Raw genomic sequence first — 20755 nt, 5'->3', positions numbered from 1 at the left:
CCCCCGCCGCTCTCGCTCGTCTCCTAGTCCGCCTTTTGTTTGCTTTGTGGTTGGGAGTTTTTTTTTTTTAAGGTAACTCCGGAAGGCTCTAGGCTCCCTGGGTGGAGGAGGCCGGGAGAAGACAGGCTCGTGGGGGAGGTGAACGGAGAGGGGGGTTGGGAGCGCTGGGTGCTGCTGGCCCGGTCACCTGACAACAGGTGTGCGGGATGGTGAGCCCCCCCACCTCCGCGCCTGCAGGGACCATAGATCACTCTAGGATCTTGTCAGCCTATTGCTTGGAAGGTTGTTTTCGACAAGATGTTAGGGAAAATATTCTCGAAAGTGAGATATATACAAATCATTGGAGACAAACCATGAATTCAACAATTAACAGTTACCGCGAAGTCCTGTTAAGATTTTAACGACCCCATAAACAGTAGAGAAGAATACACAATTGAGGGGCATTCCTGCTAGCTTCTCTTTTTCTTCCCACCTTTGTGGTTTGAGGTTTTACCATAAACGGGGGAGGGCTTTGTTCCAAAGCTTCCTGCTTCAGGGACTTGGAATTTTGAACAGCTTTAGGTTTGAGTGGAAGACTCCAGCTGTAAATTAGGTGGAATTCACCTACTGCAGGCCAGGCCACTCTTTGGGTAATAATCTGCTGTCCAGTATTCTGAAATGGACACCTGCTTGAAACTGGAATTAGTACTTCTTGTATACAACTAAGTGTACACAACTAAGTTAGGCAGCAGAGTCTTGATCTTGTAAGAGAGGTTGTCTCCTAAGTACACACATGCTTTAAACCACCTTTTTTTTTCAAGCCTTCCCTCCCCACCCCCAACATACTCTCAAGACTTTAAATTCTTTCCCCCTGTAGTTTCAGGAGAGTGGGAAATCTCTCCAGGCTGTTCCTTACATCTGTTACCACTGTTGATGCTGACCCCAGCATAAAGTGCATAGGAGACAGGAAAGGGGCTAAAGTAAATGAAAATAGTTGGGGGCAATGCCCTTAATGTGAGAGAGGGATGGCTCACACTTTATACTTTGAGTTGTCTAGAACATCCCAGGTGATACTCTAATCCATACTCAAGTCGCGGGCATGGTCTGTACCAAATGGGTTAGAGATACCTCACAACCTCCCATTTCTTCTGTTCCTGGAGACAGCAGAACTCTCAGTCCTTTCTCCTAGGGAGGCTGTTAAGTCCATATATCTGGGTCCTTCCTGTCATGCCTCAGACCTAAAGCTACCCCAAGTCATTTAAAGGAGATGTCTTCAAATTTGACACAAGTTGAAATCTGCAAGCTGACAAATCCCAGTGTGAATCTGCATGTGGTGGTCATCAGCACAGTGGTCCACGCATTTGGGTTTCCTTTTGGGTTTGTGTTGGGTTTTTCACAGCCCCGTTTTTGGCAGAGGGTCTGGGAAGGAGCGGGGTGAATGGAGCCCATAGCCAGCCTCAGGGTTCTCCCCATGTTCTGTAGATTTAGAAGTATCTTATATGCTTCACCTGGGCTCTCAAGTGGATTAACTCTTCATTCCAGAGTTGTGTAGCTTGTTTGCTTGGATTAAGCCTGCCAGACAGGTACCTTGCAACCTATCAGTAAATATTTCCTGATAATTCACTCTGGTGAGGCACTGGGAACACAACCATGATTAAGATATGCCTGGGCCTTGTCTTCAGGAACCTGACATGAGGAGGGACAATAGGCAGTGGCTTTTGTGGGTTCAGCAGGAGGCCACAGGAGCTCCCATAGTAGTCCCAGGATAGTAACAGCCAAAGTGGTTTCTTGCCAGACACAGGGAGGCCAAGTAGGAGTTGGCTAGCAAAGGAGGGCAGATGGGGGGGGAAGCATTTGGAACCTGGGAACTTCGTATAAGGAGGAGAATGAGAATAGAGGGTCGGTTGGGGAACTGCCAGCGACTCATGATGGCTGGATCCTCAGAAGGAGTCAGGTGAAGATAGAGCACCAAATGGGATCCAGATTAGAACTACTCTGAGGGACTTAGACCTCACCCTGAGAGCGATAAGCCATTAAAGGCTTTGAACAGAGAGAGATGTGGTCAGGTGTTACTTATTCTTATCAGGAACTCTTCCTAGTCAACAAATACTGAGTGTCAAGCTCAGTAGGGTCCAGCCCTACTGAGGCGCACCTGTTAATTTTTCCTCCATTGCCTTCCCCTAGAGTGCTTATCTTAGGGTTTAGTTATCTTTTCCTTTAAAAGGAAGAGTCAGATTTCTTTGAGAAGCAGACACACAGTCCATTTCTATTCTAATATAGTGCAATTTAGGGGAATTCCATCAAATGAGCTGGCAGAGGTGAAATTTTAATCCCAGACTAGCTTCCTGAAAACTGTTTACTGTTTGTGGTAAATAACACTTGTGTTATTTACACTTATTTACACTTTTGTTTTATCTCATCCTGAACACATGGGCTAGATAGAGTTGTCTGCTGGAACAAAATGTCCAGTTTAGGGCTGACTGGCTGTTTCATTTTTCCTTCTCTCCCTGTTTGCAACCCCTTGTTTAACTGAGGATAAGCTGTAGGCTATCATCCAGCTCACTTTGTGATGTAGTGTTTTATGAATGGAGAGATGTTTTCCTGATTGGCTGGAGCATAAGAGCAGGTCTGGTTCTGAGCCAATCAGAGTGCATCTTGTGAACCCCATCTCTGTGAGAGTTGTGTAGTATAGCCACGTGCCTCCGGGGACATGAAGCAGTGACATCGTTAATCATTTGTGTCATAGGAGTAAATGGAAGGAAATGCTATAAACAGCATTAGTGTCCAGTGCTTCAGAATTAAGTGTCACCAGTTTGCTTACATGGTTGAAGTTGGTGGGAAAGTGACAAGTACATGTGGATGTGACGACACATGGGCATTTATCCAGTTGCAGGGAATTGATGGGACAGTTTCTCCTTGGCATTATTGCACTGAGTGCTGTTAGGTTACCACATCCACAGCTGATAGGGCTGTCTGGCCAGCAGCTAGCTCCCCAGCAGTTCACATCAGATGTTGATGAGGACTGAGAAGCACACATTCACTGAGATAGACTATTCTAGTGGATTTCTGAGTGGCTAAGGGTTTTCTATGCTGTGGCTTTAACAGAAATCAGCTTCATACAGATGTGAGGAAGGTATTTTCCTTTGTTCTGTTACTACCCAGTTTTGCAGCGAGAGGATAGCGCCTATAACATTGTCAGGGAGTCCTCAGGCCTCTGTGTGGTTCACCCTCAGTTGTCAGGCAATTGGGGTGTTCCCAGCTACAGAGGCTCCCTGAATTTTGAGGCTCTGGGCTTCCACAGGGATTAGACCAGATAGGTGTATGTGGTTGAGCCTAGAAACTACTCCCCTGCCTGCTACCCTGCTTGTTCCATCTTAGCCCTGTGACCTTCGGAAATTCTGTTCTCCTGTTTTTCAAGAAAATCTCATTTACTATATTGCCAGTGAATAAGTCATGGGCAGCTAGCATTTGCACACTGACTAGGTACCAGGCAGGGTGATCTGTTCCTGGAAACAGCAGTGGGCCTAGCTGACTGGTCTAGCCCATTAATAGTCAAGGGGGACTAGTGATGATACACTGTAGCAGTGCCAGGAATGATCTGATTGGTTTTAGAAAGTTGATACCAATTGGAAATAGTTGCAGTTACATTTGCAGAGCCTTTTACTTAAGTCTAAGAAACCAACAGAATGCATTAAAGAGTGGGGTCGGACTATGGGACAGTACAAGGGGCTTTTAGCTACACTCGGGTCCCAGCAGGCATGTCCACTGGGAACAATTCAGTCTGGTTGAATGCTGGTTCCTGGTGTTCAGGAGTGATGAGCTGAACACTCCTGGTGTTCACAAGTGATGAGCTGGAGGTCTGGGTGTGGGGCTGCCACAAGTGAAACTGATCAGTGACACTAGGCATAGCCTCAGCAGGAAAGCAGAGGAGGGAGCCTTGGGCAGGAGTGCATCACCAGAGAAGGCTTTGGGACCACTAGATAGGATTGTCTCTGCAGAGACCTGGAGGGAGACTCCACACTGAGTGGCAATGGCCCGTGGCTGGGGTGAGACTGCATCATTTGCAGTGAGGAGCCTTCTGGGGTACCCCTTGGAAGAGGGCGGAATGGCATGGCATGGTAGGTAGGGAGAATGCCCTTTGCCCTCCTCATCACTGTCGCTTCTCAGTAGTTAAGGGCTCAATGTTTTTGTCTCTTATTCGTGGGGTCCTCACATCCTGGTTTCTAATTTGTCTTATGCTGTGAGGACAGATCACATTGTCCTGTTCACATCTCAGTTGTTGAGATCTGCTTTCCTTATTTCTGAACAGTCCCTCTCCAGCTGCATGTCTCTGTATAAGCTTTGAGTTTCTGCAAGCAAGACTCATGCCCTTGTAATTGATTTATAGTTGGAGAAGTTGCAGCGATAATGACCACAGAGAGCCATGCCTTCAAGATCAGCCACAGAAATTTTCATTTCCTGGCCTGATAACAGTAAAAAAGGCAACCAAGCTAATGCATGGTGATGAATGACTGCCAAGGTGTCTGAAGACCTTCACTTTCTAAGCACATAGGGTGCTCTGCAGAGCCAGGGCTTCAGTGGACACCGAGTCCACCAAGGAAGGGCTCGGCTTCTGTGGCACTTTGACAGGACAGCGTGTAGCCGTTCTGCTATGAGCAGTGCCCATGCCCTGAAGAGACACTGAGTGTCTGTGATACAGGACGGTGTCTCTAAGCAGATAGACTGGATATAGATCACGAGCCAGTCAGGGCTCGAGGCTTGATGTCCCTCATCCCTGGCTTCAGAGTCTGCTTTCAAGTTGCCTCATTAGATTGTAGAGACTGGCTGTTTCCTCTTCTCAGAAAACAGCTAGAGGACATCTCCCAGCCTTTACTTGCAGTTAGGTGTGGGAGTCCATGGTGTGCCCCACTTCCAAGCTTGGCCCCTGAAAACCTCCATGTGTTCTCCCATGTGGTCTTTTCCCATCTGTGTTAACCCTGGGAATCCTGCACTGAGGGAAGGGGGTGTGTCTGGATCCTGGGGTCACCCTGTGGAGGAGTGCCAGCCAATCATGGAGACCCACTTCAAACTTTGCATGAATGTGAAATAGCTGTGGGGCTTACTCGTTACAGTAGTGTTACAGTATCCAGTGCTAATCTCACCAGTACAGACCAGTGCTAATCTCACCAGTACGTCGTGGTCAGTTCTTAAGGAAGGGACCTCTTTTTTCATCTGTACACATTGCCATCATTTTGAGTAACTTTACTGACTGCTCATTCAGCGAGTGGCTGACCGGCGCCTTCCGTGCTCACTCCGTCTTCCCACCAAGTCTTGAAGGTCCATTCTGTGAATGTCTCCACTTGACATGTGAGAAAACTGGCTCAGAGGCATTAGTTCACTTTCCTGAGGCACAGAGGCAGTGAGTAACAGAGCCAGGACTTGAAGCGGGTCAGTCTGACTTTGGTGTGGTTAACCACAATGCTCAGCAACGGCTTCCCTCTCTTTCCCACCCCTCCCACCCCGCCATAGTCACCTACAGCTCTCGAGATCCCTGAGGAGTGTGATGGCACTTGCCTGCGAGACATCTCGCATAGCTGCAAGATGATTTTCCAAATGATACCGTGAGGCTGCATGACTTAGGATTCATTCATGGCTGTGACTGCACCTTAGGGAGCTATACTTACATGTCCAGAGGCAACATGGGGAGGGGCCAGGGATAGGACTTCTGCAGGACTATCCCCTGGGGGTGGCAGCAAAGACTTGGGCTGTCTGATGACGAGGAGCCTGACTCAACTGAAGTGTGTAGGTATCTTCTATTGTAGATTGGTATTTGGACTCTTTCTTGGGACCTAGGGATCAGACTAAGGTTTTCCTGGCTGAGAGCCTAGGGGTGAGGTGAGTACAGTGGCGGGAGTCAGGTAACTTGCATTTCAGTCTGTTTGGGAGGTGAGCACGCAGGGTAAGTACTGTAGGGGCAGGGAGCAGTTCCATACTCAGGGTTGAAAAGGGAGAGTGTGTGTATCAGTTTCAGACTGGGACATAAGCATGTACCTCGTGAATGAGCCTCACAGCTCAGGCAGTCCTGTGGCCCGGGCATCTGAGCCCAGGCAGGGGTGGCAGGGAGCATGGCTGCAGAAGTAGCTGAAGGTGTGATTTGTGACTGCTGTAGGTGGGGAACCGGCAGGGGAGGCAGAGGCTCTTAGGAGTCTGGAGAGAGATGATGCTGGTGACGCTGGGGAGACTAGGGCAGGAGAAAAGAGCTGAACCCACTGGGAGGATAAAGAGAAGTGAAGGGGCTGGAGTAGTTACAGGAGTGGGTTCAACAGAACATGGTGATGGGTGCTGTAGCAGAGGTAGAGGAGAGGCCAGGTCAACACCTGCTTGGCAGCTTGATACATGGTGTTGCTAGTCATGGGGCTGAGCAAGGCAGAGGAGTTTGGTGTGCCCTTAGGTCTTGTCAGGGGTTCTTACCCGACAGAACAGAGCTCCGGTCCAGCAGCCAGGTGTGTGGGTGAGGCCTGGGAGCCACCAGCCGTTCCACTGAAAGTTCACATGAAAGGAATTATTATCTACAGCCTTCCGGGTTCTTGAGTGCTAATGGCTCTTCTCTCCAGCAGGAAAATGTGCAGTTGCCACTGGGGCACCCCACAAATACCCAGGCAAGCCTGCAGGAGACCACTGAAGTCTGTGCCCCAGAACAGGGCTGACAGCTAGCCAGCCAGGTCTTTCCTGCTGAAAGATACTTAGAAGGGCATTGGGTCGGTCTGTGAAACATACTTGTAATAAAGCAGAAGACTCAGTGGTGGCTTTCTCTGCAAACATGCACACATTATTTCCTGCTCCAAGTAAGCCTGGGGACATGTTTGCAGGGAATGCTTTAAAACAGAGCTCATTGTAACAAGAAATGGGGCCCATCTGTTTATTTCAAAACTACTCAGACCCTCCAGCATTCACAGGTCCGTTGAGAGTTGCTGTCCCACTGATGGGATCCTTGTCAACAGAGGTTAGCCTCATGCGGCATCCATTTGGAACCAGGGTATGAACCCCGTAAAGTCTGTTGGATCTGTGAGCACATCTCGCCCAGAGTGCCTAGGAATCTGCTCCTGCTATTTCAGCCATCTCCCTGGTAGGCAGAGACAGGAGGTGCTCTTGGGGCCACTCCATTGTTAGGTGTGGAACGTGACCTATCCCAGAGAGAGGGTGGCGTAACAGACTCCTGGCTCCTTGTCACAGAGGCAACCAGGCTGTTGCAGCTGGAGGGGCCCCTCCGTTTGCCTCTACCACCAAACAGACACCTGCCCATTTGGTTCAGGTCTGAGCACGAGTGTCCTTTGGGGAAGGCTTGTCTGGTGACTTTACATCCCACTCCCAGGATCCTGTAGCTGGCCCTTTGAAGAGCAAGTCATCATTAGCATTTACATGACTATGGGGTTATTTTCTGCCTCTCTTAGACAGCTCCAGTAGAGAAGGGACCACTTCTGTGTTGGGCACTGCTGTCTCCATTCTTTAGCACAGTCCCTGAGCTAAATGCACGAATGACTTGAATTCATTTAGCAAACATCTGAGATCTCGCTATTGTGCTCTGCAAGGAATACAATCCTGTGGAAGCTTGCAGTCTGCTGGGAGAGACAGGCCCATGTGCTTCATTGCTGTGACCTGCAGGATGGAGCAGCTGGATCTGAGCACCCAAAGAAGGGTTGGCAGAGGGCAGATAGCAAGTGGGAGGGACAAAAGAGGCCTGGCAAAAAGGCACAGCCACAACCCAGGCAGAGAGTGAGGAGGTAGGAGGGCATTAGGGTGCGGCTCAGACCACAGGCATGAGGTGAAATTGGGTGTGCCAGGCCTTGACTTCTAGGGCATTGGAAAACTTAGAGAACAGCATCCTCACTTGCTTATTTCTTTACTTGTTTGTTTATAGATTTATTGATTTATGCATATAAGAACTGGGGTACAGGCCAGAGGTGGGGGGTGAGAGGACTCACCAGCAGAACAGGCAGATCAAGTGAAATACACTGCTGAGGGGAGCAGTGGGTAAGACAGGAGAGGTCTGCTATGCCATGTGGGTCACCTCCCTGGCTGGGAATCGAACTCATGCTGCAGTGGCTGCAGACAGCTTCATAGTGTTGTGCATTAATGCACTGAGCCACCAGCGAGGGCCCCGTCCTGGCATATTTAGATTTGTGTGTACTAAGAGACTCATGGAGGGCAGGTGAGTGAGAGGAGAGCAGGGCCAGGGCGATGAGACCTATTCGGCAGAAGTTTGGGATAATTTAGTTAATGCTAGCGATGCCCTGGAACCAGTCGCAGTTGAGGTGGAGAGAGAATCCCACCAGAGGTATTGAAGAGGGATATACTCTGGATTCATCAACAAGTTGGACAGAGGGTGGGATGAAGAGCAGGGAAGTAAAACACTTCTCCCTCTTGGCTAAAGACAAGCACTTCTAGCAGAATGGAATGTCCAGAGGCCGCCGCCTCCAGCCTGGCTAGCCACTGATCTGGGCCCCTCCCAGAGCAGGACGGTGGGTAGGCATGCAGCTGTCATCACAAACCCAGGCATCTGCCTTTACTTCTTCCCTGTAGGGGCAGGTAGCGTAGTCTTCTTTTATGAAGGCTTGTACAGATTTATCATCCTCTGTCTCAGTGTATGAAAGTGGACTTAAGTGTCTAGGACATGGCCAAGAAATCCCATTTTCTTTATACTGGGTGGCATAAAGGCAACAAAAAATAGTGCCAAAGTGGTATTTAACTGGAAGTGACTGATAAAGTCAATGTCATGGTATACAGATTGCAAAGCTAGCATCCCTGGGGCCAGAGCATGCCAGACTGCAGATAAACTGGGCTTGGAGGCCTCAGTGCCTGTAAGTGGTGGCGTCTGTTTGCAGGCCCTGTTCCTATCAGGGGGCAGAGTGTCTGGGGGGTTGGGGGGGGGCGCTATCCTCAGTGGTCCTGACTGGCGTGCCTCTCCCCTTCACAGTGTACGTACTGATCGACCTCCAGGGCCACCGCCATGTCGAGCCGGGGTGGGAAGAAGAAATCCACCAAAACATCCCGGTCTGCCAAGGCAGGGGTCATCTTCCCCGTGGGGCGGATGCTGCGGTACATCAAGAAAGGCCACCCAAAGTACAGGATCGGCGTGGGGGCGCCGGTGTACATGGCCGCCGTCCTGGAGTACCTGACAGGTGAGTGAGCCCGAGTCACCCAGACACCACAGCTGTGGGTTGCAGCCATTCCAACAGCTTTGCCAGGACTGATAGCACCTTTTTTTGGTCTCCTGTTTTGAAACTTAAAACCTGCAAAACAGTTACTCAAGAACAAATGAGGCAGCTTGTTAACAACTGGCAAATCTAGCTAAAAATGTTCATTGCACTGTTCTGGGGGACCTATGTTCTTTTCACAGATAAAGTGTGGTCTTGTTGGCGACTCCATAGGACTTCTAGGAGGCCAACTGGGCACAGATAGCACCCTAGCTTTGCAGCATAAGGAGACTAGTGACCTGGGGTCGCATGTGACCAGCAAGGAGTTAAGAATGGACCCAGACCCAGTTGTCTAGCTTGACGCTTTTACCATTCAATACTCTACAGGCTAGGTGGGGGTGGGGGGGACACCCTATTATTGCCCCCACCTCTCAGAAGGGGTGACTCAGCAAGACAAGGTGCCTGCTTTAGAGTGGAGGGTCAGGCAGCAGGAGAGCTGGCCTCTTCCTCTCTCCCAGGCCTCTCGATGAGGCCAGACCCAGGCCTCCCCACAAAGAGCAGTTTTGCTCTGTGCAGACAGAAAAAGTCACGCATACCTCTGTGAAGAGCATGTTTTCAGGGGTGAGGTCTCAAATAAGTACTCCCCCTCAGGGCTGGCTCAAGCCTGGGGTGATTGTGGGAAGAGGTTGTAGTCTCCCTTCTTGATCTGAAACTTGAAGTTGGCATATCTTTCTTCTCTTGGGTATAGAACTTGAAAAGGCAACGTCTGGAACAATCTGGGTCTGGTTACCAAACACCTCCATCCCCGTATCACTGTGCATGGCCCTGCAGCCTGCTGGGCTTGTCCCAGAGCCCTCCCTGTTGGGTGTGATGCAGTACCACAGGGCTCCCTGGGCCTCACCCTGTTCTACACCTCCTTGAGCTACTTGCTAAGAAGTCATAGTGGTCCCACCTCTTGGAGTTGCTTTGCAGATTGATAATAAACCTCACTGCTTAACTAGAATTCATAGTAAGCACTCAGTATATATATATATGGTAGATAAAATATGTGTTACAGGGATACTGAAGCAGTCGGGGCAGCCTCTGCCTCGCTACCATTTTTACCCCCACAGCACTATGGTACCTTTTCCTGAAAGGATTTTTTTTTTTTTAAGATTTATTTATTCATACAGAACTGGGGTACAGGCCAGAGATGTGGAGGGTGAGAGGACTCACCAGGGACAGAGTGGGGAATAGAACAGGCAGATCGAGGAAGTACACTGCTGAGGGGCTCAGCGGGTCAGGAGAGATCTGCCGCGCCATGTGGTCACCTCCGGGGCAGGCGGGGATCGAACTCATGCGGAAGTGGCTTTAGCTTCTCAGTGCTGTGCTTTAACCCGCTGCGCCACCAGGGAGGGCCCTCCTGAAAGGATATTTAAAGGGGATATTTAAAGGAGTTGTTTTCTGTGCCTGGCACAGCACCACACAGAGCTGGAGCAAGAAGCTCAGGGCACAGCTATTGCCCCAAGGGAATTCCTATGGCTGTTGAGGACTCACAGGTCCACTGTATGGGCATGGGACAGAGCTGGGGCTAAGCTGACCGCACTCAAATCGCATAGTGTTGGGGGCAAGTGTGAAGAATGTGGCAGAGCAAAGAGCAAACACACCTGCTGCTTAATGGTCTTAAGTCATGGCTTTAAGGCTTCAGGGTTGTGCCAATTATGTTCAGCAGAACTAAGATGCTTGGTGAAGTTTAAGAGCGAATCTACCAAAAATAGGACTGTATGGCTGAGGTTAGTCTAGAGTCACATTCCCTCTGGGGGGATGGGTAGGTGACAGACAAGTTCCCCCAGTGAAGGAATTTGTTTTATTTGGGAACTACCTAGCTATACCTTTCTTCATTTTGGATTTTTTAGAGCCTTTCATATACTGTTGTACCATAAATCCCCAAACTTCTATCCCAGAATCCTTTTAGGGAACAGCAGTAAATACCTGACACAGTACAGTGTAGGGGAGCTGTTGTAGGGTAAGCCCATGAGAAATGGCACTCCGAGGTTCTCAGTGAGGAAACAAAAGCAAACGCCATCCAAGAAGGAGCTTTGGTCTGCGGTGTGGCATTGAGGTACAAAGCTTGGCTAGTAGGTAAGGAGACCTAGGCCTTCCTCCTCAGGGAGCATGTACAAGGTGCTTGGGTCTTTGATAAATGGGCTTCCCAGCCACTTGGGCACTGACTGGCTTTCCGGAGGCTGAACAGACCTCCCTGCTGGAGGAGCTTGTCCTGGAAGAACCTTTACATCCCTCTTGCTTTCCTGAGGCTGAACAGACCTCCCTGCTGGAGGAGCTTGTCCTGGAAGAACCTTTACATCCCTCTTGCTTTCCTGAGGCTGAACAGACCTCCCTGCTGGAGGAGCTTGTCCTGGAAGAACCTTTACATCCCTCTTGCCCAACTTCTGAGAAAATGGGTATCATTCCTGTTCGTCAAATTCCGAAAGGTGTGAGATGACATCTTTTTCTTTTTTTGGTTCACAAGTCCTCTACATAGCCTGATCACACACCTTATTCTGCCAACTTGCCTCCTAGGACTTAAGCCTGCTTGTGAAATCAAATCCACAGTCGAGGATTTCTTGACTTCGAGGAGGATGGAAAGCACAGGCTCCCAGCCCTGCAGCTGCACGTTGGCACATTGGGACTGAGCCTGCCCCTCCCGAGGTCGCCACTGTCCTAAATTCTGATCCTTTATAAAAACAAGTGTGATAGTAATGTATTCTTACCTCTCATAAGGGATGGCTGTGGCTAGAATTTTTTCTCCTTCTTCAGCTCTAATCTATAAAAAGATACGAGGACCTCTGGACTCCCATATTAATCCCTGATGGACTCCTTCCCATTTCCCTAACCCTGCCCCTCCCCACTGCCCATGCTTCCGACCTTGGTCTCCTGTTTGTCTCCTACCAGGCACCAAATGCCCTCACAGCAGGTGGTTCAGTCACAGGAACTTCCCTAGCCTGGGTGTTTATAGGACTTACTGCCGACTAGGAGCAACTCTGGCTGATCTGATGGCCACTTTATGTAGAGTGGATGAGGCCCAGTCCTTGGGCCTGACTGCATCCTGCAATAAAACCACCAAAGGAAAGGAATGATGGTTCAAAATAGGCCTTGTTGTCTGGTTTTGTCTAATAAGGTGATCATCCTTACTCTAAGGATGGCTTGTATGATTTCCGACCTGTGATCGGGGTCAAATGTTGCATAACCCTTTGGTGTTAGTCCTTTGCTGACCAGCTTCTGCAAGTGAGGTAGAGCCCGCCCTCTCCTATCAGTAGCACATCCTACACACAGCCATTTCACAAACACCTATCACACTTGGCATTTCTGGCCTGGGAACAAAGAACCCTGATGAGCTTGGAAGATTGGGGTGAGCTGAGCTGACAGTGGACTCTGTCACTTCCCTGGCCTGCTTACCACTTTCCCTCCCATTGTAGGACATCTAGTGTGTCCAGGACTTAGAGCTGGAGGAGGACAGACAAGCTGGGCCCCTGGATGCTCCCAGGCCCTTTGAGTTCCTACAGCCTTTTCTTGTGTGGCCGCTCTTATACTGACACTTCAGGCCAGGGCCCTGACTCTTGCAGGCACCTGCTTGGGCCTTCATGCTGGCCCAGGGTTCTCAGCACCCCACAGTGCTCACTCTTCTGCAAAACCCTTCATCAGCTTCATTTCCCTTAAAACAAAACACAGGAAAGGGAACTCAGAATTTTATGCAAACAGGAGGTTGCAACTAGAAAAAAGTTGAAAACACTGAAGTTGATCATCATCAAATCAAGTTGATCATCAGAATTCCAATGTACTATATCCTCATTGTCTGCAGACTGCACTTAAATGAACAGTTTTTTTTTTTTCTGGTTGTGGGAGTACCTTGTATTTGAAAATTGAAGAAGAAAGTAAAACTTACTCAGAATCCCTCTATCCAGAGATAGCAGCTGGCAGTGAGTGTCCTGTGGGTATCCATGCATGGAAGAAAGACTTTTATCTATTTTTTAAAATTAATGCCTAGTAATAATGATCTTCATTGGTAGCTAATCCCAGAAAATCGTCAACACCATCATCTCACAGCGTAAGTCATGACCTAATTCAGGAAGAGTTCCCTGCGAACGCCGTGCTGTCTGTCCTCCTCCAGTCTCCCGGGGGGTATCCACAGCAGAGAGACGCAGGCACACTGGAAGCACAGTTTAGCCCCCAGAAGAACTCAGGCGTGAGGTAGCCAGCAAGCAAGCCGACCACGGGGTCAGACTTGAGGCCTTGAGGCTAGCACATGGAGCTGCGGGGGGACACCTGTATTTCTCTGACTACCCCACCTCTTATGTGGAGGTGGCAGCACAAGGCGCAGTCACCCTTCTCCTGGGGACACCTGAATCTGATCTTGACCTTAATAACCGAGTTTCTAGCTGGTCCCTCACCCAGCCCTTCTGAAGAGTCTGAGGTTGTCCAGGAGAGTGCCCCTGTGACCCGGGCCACCTCATGAAACCGTGGCCCCGTTTCTCCTACTCTCCCAGTGCCACTGACCAGACAGTATCACTTGGAGCTGAGAAAGAATAGGCCTCAGTGTTTTCATTTGCAAACACTTTCTCCCAGTCTGTGACTTGTCTTCTTCTCAGAGAGCAGATATTTTTAACCTCAGTGAGGTCCAGCTCATCAATTCTTTCTTTTACGGATGGTGCCTTTGGTGTTGTATTTGGAGGTGGTTCGCTCCAAAGCCAAGGTCATCTAGATTCTCTCTCCTGCTTTGTCTTCTAGTTTTGCATTTTTATATTCAGGTCTGTGATCCCTCTTGAGTTAAAGGGTGTAGGGCTATGTCACTCTTTTGCATATGGGTGTGCAGTTGCTCCAGCACCATTTGTGGCAACATCCGTGCTTTCTGGAAGGTAAATCATTAGGCAGTCTCACCAAGAAGCTGCTCCACAATTTCTCTTTGAAGGGTGATAATGCAGCTCGCATTTCTGTCATGGCGTCTGCAAATAGATTGGCAAGTTCCTTTCCAAGAATTCTGTTTGAGCTGGAGCCAATGGGAAAGGACATAGCACCTTACAACCTGCTTCTGTCCCAGGCAAGGAGAGCCACACTTTGCATCTTTTCATCTTGACTTTCCGACTGGGGTTACTTGACAACTTTGGATTTTACTCAGTGAGGGTCTTTTGGGAATATGTTCTCTTGACTTCTGTTTTTCAGCAGGTCTTTATCTCAACCATAACTTTGCAGCCTTTATTTCTTGCCTCATTTTCCTTATAGAACTCAAACGTGTTCACGTTTACCTCTGTTTTCATAGCTCGTTCATATTGTCCATTTCCATCTATCTGATCTGCATGCTTACTTATGATCAGTATTCTAAAGCCCTCTCTCAGCTTAGTAATTCTCTCTTCAGCTATAATTTCTCTATTAAGTCCACTGAATTTTAAATTTCAGCTGTGATACTTTTCACTCCTACAAGTTTGGTGTTCTTTTTGAATCTGGTTGGTCAATCTTTATAATCTCTTATTTTGTCTTCATTTTTGAGGTCTTGTTTTAGATACATATTGTTGTTATATAATTATGGAAATCATTTTATTCAGATTTGTTGAGGGCTAATTGACAATTATAATTATGTACATGTTGAAAGTGTACAACATGTCGATTAATATATACTGTGAAATGACTACCATGTTCATTTAAGTAATTCTAATATCTGTTGAATTTATGAAGCTCTATCTGCTGGATTTTGAATCACTGGTAGTATAATCTACCTCTCTGAAGATGCATCGGAGTTCCTCTTTCGCTTTTTTTTATAGTTTAATTTTTTACACTTTATATTCTGATTATTTGGAACTTCTGATATGTTTTGAGACAAAGATCAGCTTAATTTTATTCCAGACGGTTGCCCAGTTATAGCAACATAATTATTCCATCTTTTTCCTGGTGATCTAAGATGCCACCTTTATCATATATAATATTTCTAGATATAATTGGGTCTATTTCTGGACTTTATTTTCTGTTTCATTGGTTTGTCTGTCTGGTTATATACTTGCTCATTCTCATATATGGCAGGCCTTTCTTTGTCTTTTTACTTTTATGAAAAAAATTATTTTCTTTAGTAATAATATAGTAAGTAATCTATACCCATGGTAAAATCCACAGGCTCCCATACAGTGAAACATAAACTCCCTCCCAGGAAGCAATCAGTGCTATTTTCTTATGTATGTTCTATATCTTTCTAAAGATATATTTTTCTTTTAAAAATCCAGAAAGGAAAGCAGGAAAAAGTATCACATGGGTACTTGTGATAGGCAGAAGCTGAGATTTATGTTTGAACCAAAAATCGTGGCTGGGAAAATCTGAAGAGGTTCTACTCCTTCCCTCTCCTCAACACATCAGTGTCCTCAGCCCACTGAGAGTCTCCACTTGGGACTGTGAGGTGGGGCCGGCTTGGATTGGGGCTAGTCTGGGGTGGCATTACCCTGGCGTGACAGCTTTGTAGTTCACACTGCCTGCCATGGATTCTGCTGCTTGCTCTAATAGCGAAACTAGGCCAGTGCGCCAGAGAAGCCTTGCACTTCTGTCCTCCACCTCACGTGAATACTGCAGTGCTGGCTTCACTTGTTTAATAATTCAGCTGTAATGACCAGTTTGTGAAAGAGCCACCAAGCTCATACCAGGTGCCGAGCTGCATGCTTGGGGTCAAGAGAATCATTGTTGATTTAGCAGACTCTGTTGTCTGTGACTGGCCGGAGGTATCAGAGGCCATATTAGTGACCCCAGGGTGGGTTTGTACTTGCCATGCCCTCCCTTACTATTGTACTCAGCTCCCAGCACAAGGGTTCACCTTCTTCAGCTGCTCACAAATAGTTTTTATTGAAGGATAAGAAGACCAGTTCTTGGAATGATGAATCAGGAGAAAGAAGTGTTGATAATGTCAGATTCTTTGAGGAGGCTGACAAAAATGAGGGTTGCTCTAGACCCTTGGCTTTTTCCAGTGAGGCATAATTAGTGTTAACACCAGACACAGTGTGCCAGCCTGCCCCCAGGAGAGGCCAGTGTGTTCAGGCAGCTATTGGTGCTCACCAGAAGGCACTGCAAGTGTTTCAAAGTCTGAGCTCCCATTTCTGCCACAAAGCCACAGAGGATGTACCTCGAAAATCAGAGGAATCTATGGGCTACCCAACTGATTAAAATAGCACCAGCCCAGGAAAGGTGCTAAGGGTACCCTAGGGTCATCCTTTGGATGACCATAAAGAATGGTTTTATAAGATCTGCTCACTGAGAAGAGCTGGGATTCTACAGTTGCTTTCCCGATGTCTTTTCATTAAATTATCAGCAACTAATAAGACATATTTAGAGTACTTTTGTTTTCTTTCCTTTCCTGAATTCAGTCCAGAATAAAATATCATGAAAGCAAAAAACCACTCCTCAGTTATAAATAGCTTCTAGCGAGATGCCAAGCCCAAAGGGTATTGACCACAGTTAGCCCCCTCCATCTCTCTTGTCACTTCCACTGACCCCTCCAGCTCTGGTTGCTAAAAAGGTGACACAGGCCTCCTGGGAGTTGCTGGCTGCTCAGTGCAGCCTGCAGCTCTGACCCCGGCTCCCACCTTGGCTCCCTCTGTGTCTTCATTTCCCACCCATCTTCTTCCTCGGTAGGCTAGTACCTTCCGTCTAGTGGCCAGACAGCATGTTTCTGGTACTTCAGAGGCCTGCAGTGACGCCTGATGCTGAGGTGTCCACTCCCAGTCTGGCTACAGGGGACATTTATAGAACAGCCTTTATAGAAGATGCATCCTCCTTGGACAGGAGGACATTTATAGAAGCTCCTGCCAGAGCTCACATTTCTTGCCTGCAGAACTTTGGGGACCAAATGGAAATGGCTAATTTGCTGCTGTCTCTTGCCCTCGATAGCCTCAGTTGGATGCTCCTTGTGCTGATTCCTGATTGATAAGTCTTTAATTAAATCTTACCCATTGCCTCTGCAGGTCTGGACATTGCCTGCCGAAAGAACAGCTCTCTGTTCTTTCAGTACAAGAGAAGGCATTTCGTTCCTCTCCCACCTCTACCACAGGCATTGCACTCTGTTCCTGAGTCATTGGATGGCTGGTTGTGATGTGAATTTGGAGGGGGTGGGGAGCAGTGCTTGGGGAGAGGCAGGATCGGAGCCGAGTGCGCTACTGTGGGTAACTCAGTGAACCCTCCGACCATCTATTTTGCTTAGGAGGAAATTGAGGCTCTACAAGTTTAAATAACTGCCAAGATCATTCAGGCCCAGTCACCTATCTCTAGAAGAGCATTTCCTGCAGGCTCTGGACTGCAGCTAAGACCTTAGCGGGGAGGGGAGCATGGCGGGACTCAGGAGTGCTCATTCACCTTGTCTCCTTTGTCTTCACTGGACGTCTCAGGAGGTGGCACTTGGCCAGTCCTCTGGCTAACCCTGGTCCTGAGTGAGCTGCAACCTGGTCAAGGAGACAGAGGAGGAGTCCTGAGAGGGGCAGGCTGGGCAGTCACAGGTGATTGCCAGCAGGCTCCTGGTGTGGATTTGTGGGGCAGAGACAACTGTGTCGGGGTGTGGGCAGTGAGGACAGGGGTCCTGCAGGGATTTAAGGACAGGGAGGAGAAAAGTGAGAGCTTGCAGGGGTGCGATGGGAGTGAGCATGGAAGGGTGCTGGTCTGCAGGGAAGGGGCTGTCTGGTCAGTGTCAGACATGGTAACAGTGGCCCGTTGGAGGGAAGAGGGTGACCAGAGGGCGTGAGGGCTGCTGTGAGGAGCCACAGAGCCTCAGAAGGGGGGGGGGGGAGGACTGTGTTCAGTTGGGTGTGGGGAGGTATATTGGTCAGCATTGAGGATGAGCTGAAGGTCTAGAGACTTCTGCCCATTTCCCTTCATTGTCCCTTTATTAACGGGAGGTGAAATCCTGGGTGACAGAACGAAGACACATCCTTAGACCAGTGATTGTCAACATCATAGCCCACTTGGGGTGAACAGCAGGCAGGGCAGGGGCCAGGCTACTGAAGATGAAATCCTCAGGCATGGTAGTCCCTCTTGGGGACAACCAGGACATCCTTGTTCCAAAAAATGTTATGAGAGAACCCAAAAAAAATCTTTGTATGCTCAGAACTTATTTTGAAAAGCAAGTATAAGCAGGCTGGGATAGAATGTCAGGCAGGAGGGCACAGAGGCACCAAGTTGTGAAGAACAGTGACACAGTCCACAGCAGTGTGGCCTCCTCTTAGACTCTGCCCTTAATCTTCCTTTTTATATGTTGAACAGGTGGAATGTGCACAAATAAAGTCAAATAGCACAAAAGAGCGTAAAGCAAAACGTCTCCCTCTGAGCCAGTGCCCTGTCCCCAGCAGTGTGTGTGTGTGTGTGTAAGTGTGAGGACAGGCATCCCCCACAGAGGAGGTGTCCCCCCAGATGCACTGTTCTTGTTTCCTCCCTTTAAAAGCTCATTGGGGAATAGCATGGTGCCTGGGCCGTGTAAGTGCTTTTTCTTTACTTTATACCTCTTCAAATCATTTCATTTTAGCAGACAGCACTAGATGGCCACCCCTTCCTGAGATGAATTAGGAACAAATGGCTGTGATTTTCCATATCAAAATAAACGTACACATTAACCATTTCTTTGTACATTAATTTAGAGTCCTTGAATGTGGTGACTGGAGTTGGAGATCTGGGGCCTTTCCCCTCCGCACCCCCAGCTGCCAGCCAGGGCCTTCCTTTCTGTGGACGAAGCCTGGACTTGTGCTGCCTCAGCAGCTGGCTTCCTCCTGCTCCTGCCAGGCACTGCCTGCTGGGGTCAGACACATAACCCCAGACCCTTCCCAAGGCAGAGACTGCCTGTGGGGCCGCTCTGGGTGCTGCATTTTATCAAGGCAAGTCTGGCAGCACTGAGGTTAATCAGGTTCAAGTGCATTTTTCAAACATATGTAAACTGTTAAGTGTAACAGCAAGGAGTAAACTGGGTTGGGGGGGGGAAGGAAACACCAGGTTCCCTATATTGCTTTTCTGGTCCTCCTAGAGTTTCTCATGCACCTCCATCTATTCATGTTCAGCTGGCCATCCCACTATTTTGATACAGAAACTGGGGAAAGAAAGTACCATTTTCTTTTTTACAAATCCAATTCACTGTATTTTTTTTTACAGCTTTAATTAGTTTTTTTAAATAATATAATAGTTTATTTTTCCGTCATTTTGTGCCTTTTCCCATCTCAGTTGTCATCCCTATGGACTTCCCATCACCAAATCACCCGTGTGCCGTCATCATAGTCCATCCAGTTCACTGTATTTTTAAGAGTATGTTACTTCAGTAGGACCTGCATTTACCAGGTGTGCTGAGTGTAGACTTCGTAACCACCAACTCTTCCTTACAAGCTGCAGTGACGTCAGTTATCACCCACCTTTATAGGCTGGGCAGCCAAGGCTCAGGTGTTTCTTATCACAGTTAGATGCCGACCAGAATTCTCAGTGTCGTGTAGGTCATGGCTGCCACTCTCCCTCTGCGGAAGATAGATCCGGGGGTGAGCTTACACTCAGATGCTAGAGATGTAGGGAAGTAGCGAAAGGCTTTCTTGCAACAGGAGGATTCACACACTGAGAGTTATGTTGGTGGGTCGGGTGAAGGTACTGTTGCCCTAGTAAGAATCCTGTTGTCCTCCTTTTGCTAATGGTATAATGTAAAGGTGGTTAACTTTTTAGTTTGAAATATGAAACTTTGAAATCAGTCAACTTTATTTGGAGACTCCCAAATTAAGTCTTGTTTCTGTTCTTGGAGACTGGAGGCAGAGGACCAGACGAGCTGCTGGGTCTCGGGCTGTTAGGTGGAATCTGTAACATGGGCTTAACAGCAACGGGCTGGTTGGTGTCAGACTGGAGACATCCACAGAAAAGCCAACAGAATGGCTCATTCCTATTCTGTATGGAAAATTGCACCTTCAGTGGCTGCTGTAGGCTTCATTTTCTTGGTGGAATCCCTTGTTCTTTTGAGGCCCTGGGTTGGCAGACCGGAGGAAGGCTTTGTTGTGGCCCACGGGTGAGCCCCCTACCACCCCCAGTCCCAGGTTGTTGGCACAGCAGGCTTCAGACCCTGCCACTCATCTCCTTAAAATGTGGGGTACAGGCTGGTGGTTTCTGAGTCCCAAGGGAATTGGAGGAAATTATGGTGTAGTCAGGAGGCAGGAAACGCCTAGCATCATTCTCCAATTGGGGTTGATTGGGTTAAGGTCTTCCGGAGTGGTATAAACCAGTTCTGAACTCCATAAACTGCTGATGGAAGCCTGATGAATTGAAAGAAATACAATAAACAGATTCCTTGTCATGTTGTTGGCTTTGGAGCAAATACCTGTTTTCTCCTTGGGATTACATGAACATTTGCTTTTCTTTGATTTCTGCTTGTTATTTTCAATATTTCTTTTGTTAGAGGAGATGCTTCAAACAGTGCTGGGGAAGCCCCCAACTCTTTCCTTTGCAAGGTCTGTGTGTAGAGTTGGCAGTCTCCCCACATCACCTGTTAGCTGTTAGGGTTCTAATTCTGCAAACCATGACTTCATCTCCCTGAAGAAAGATAGACACAAGGTCTCACTACAGCAGATATGGTTTAGTTCAGGATGTTTGGAGGC

At 48.2% G+C, this 20755-nt stretch overlaps 1 protein-coding gene across 5 annotated transcripts in view; it reads left to right on the top strand.

The window, feature by feature from the left end:
• Nucleotides 1–20755, top strand: part of LOC101631133 (core histone macro-H2A.1) — a 77886-nt gene that overhangs the window by 1513 nt on the left and 55618 nt on the right. For 4 of the 5 annotated variants that reach the window (XM_012727860.1, XM_004686739.2, XM_004686741.2 and 1 more), the window contains exon 2: nt 8933–9137. In XM_012727860.1, coding sequence (XP_012583314.1) covers nt 8966–9137 — 172 coding nt within the window. In that variant the 5' untranslated portion in view covers nt 8933–8965. Of the gene's footprint in view, nt 1–8931; nt 9138–20755 lie in introns of all 5 variants that reach the window. The other variant, XM_012727859.1, reaches the window with a different exon arrangement.

Source organism: Condylura cristata, unplaced genomic scaffold (assembly GCF_000260355.1).
Source record: "Condylura cristata isolate star-nosed mole 26May11 unplaced genomic scaffold, ConCri1.0 scaffold00021, whole genome shotgun sequence".
Classification (NCBI taxonomy): domain Eukaryota; kingdom Metazoa; phylum Chordata; class Mammalia; order Eulipotyphla; family Talpidae; genus Condylura; species Condylura cristata.
Note: the sequence above shows the minus strand (reverse complement) of the source record. Positions and strands in the feature narration are given on the sequence as shown.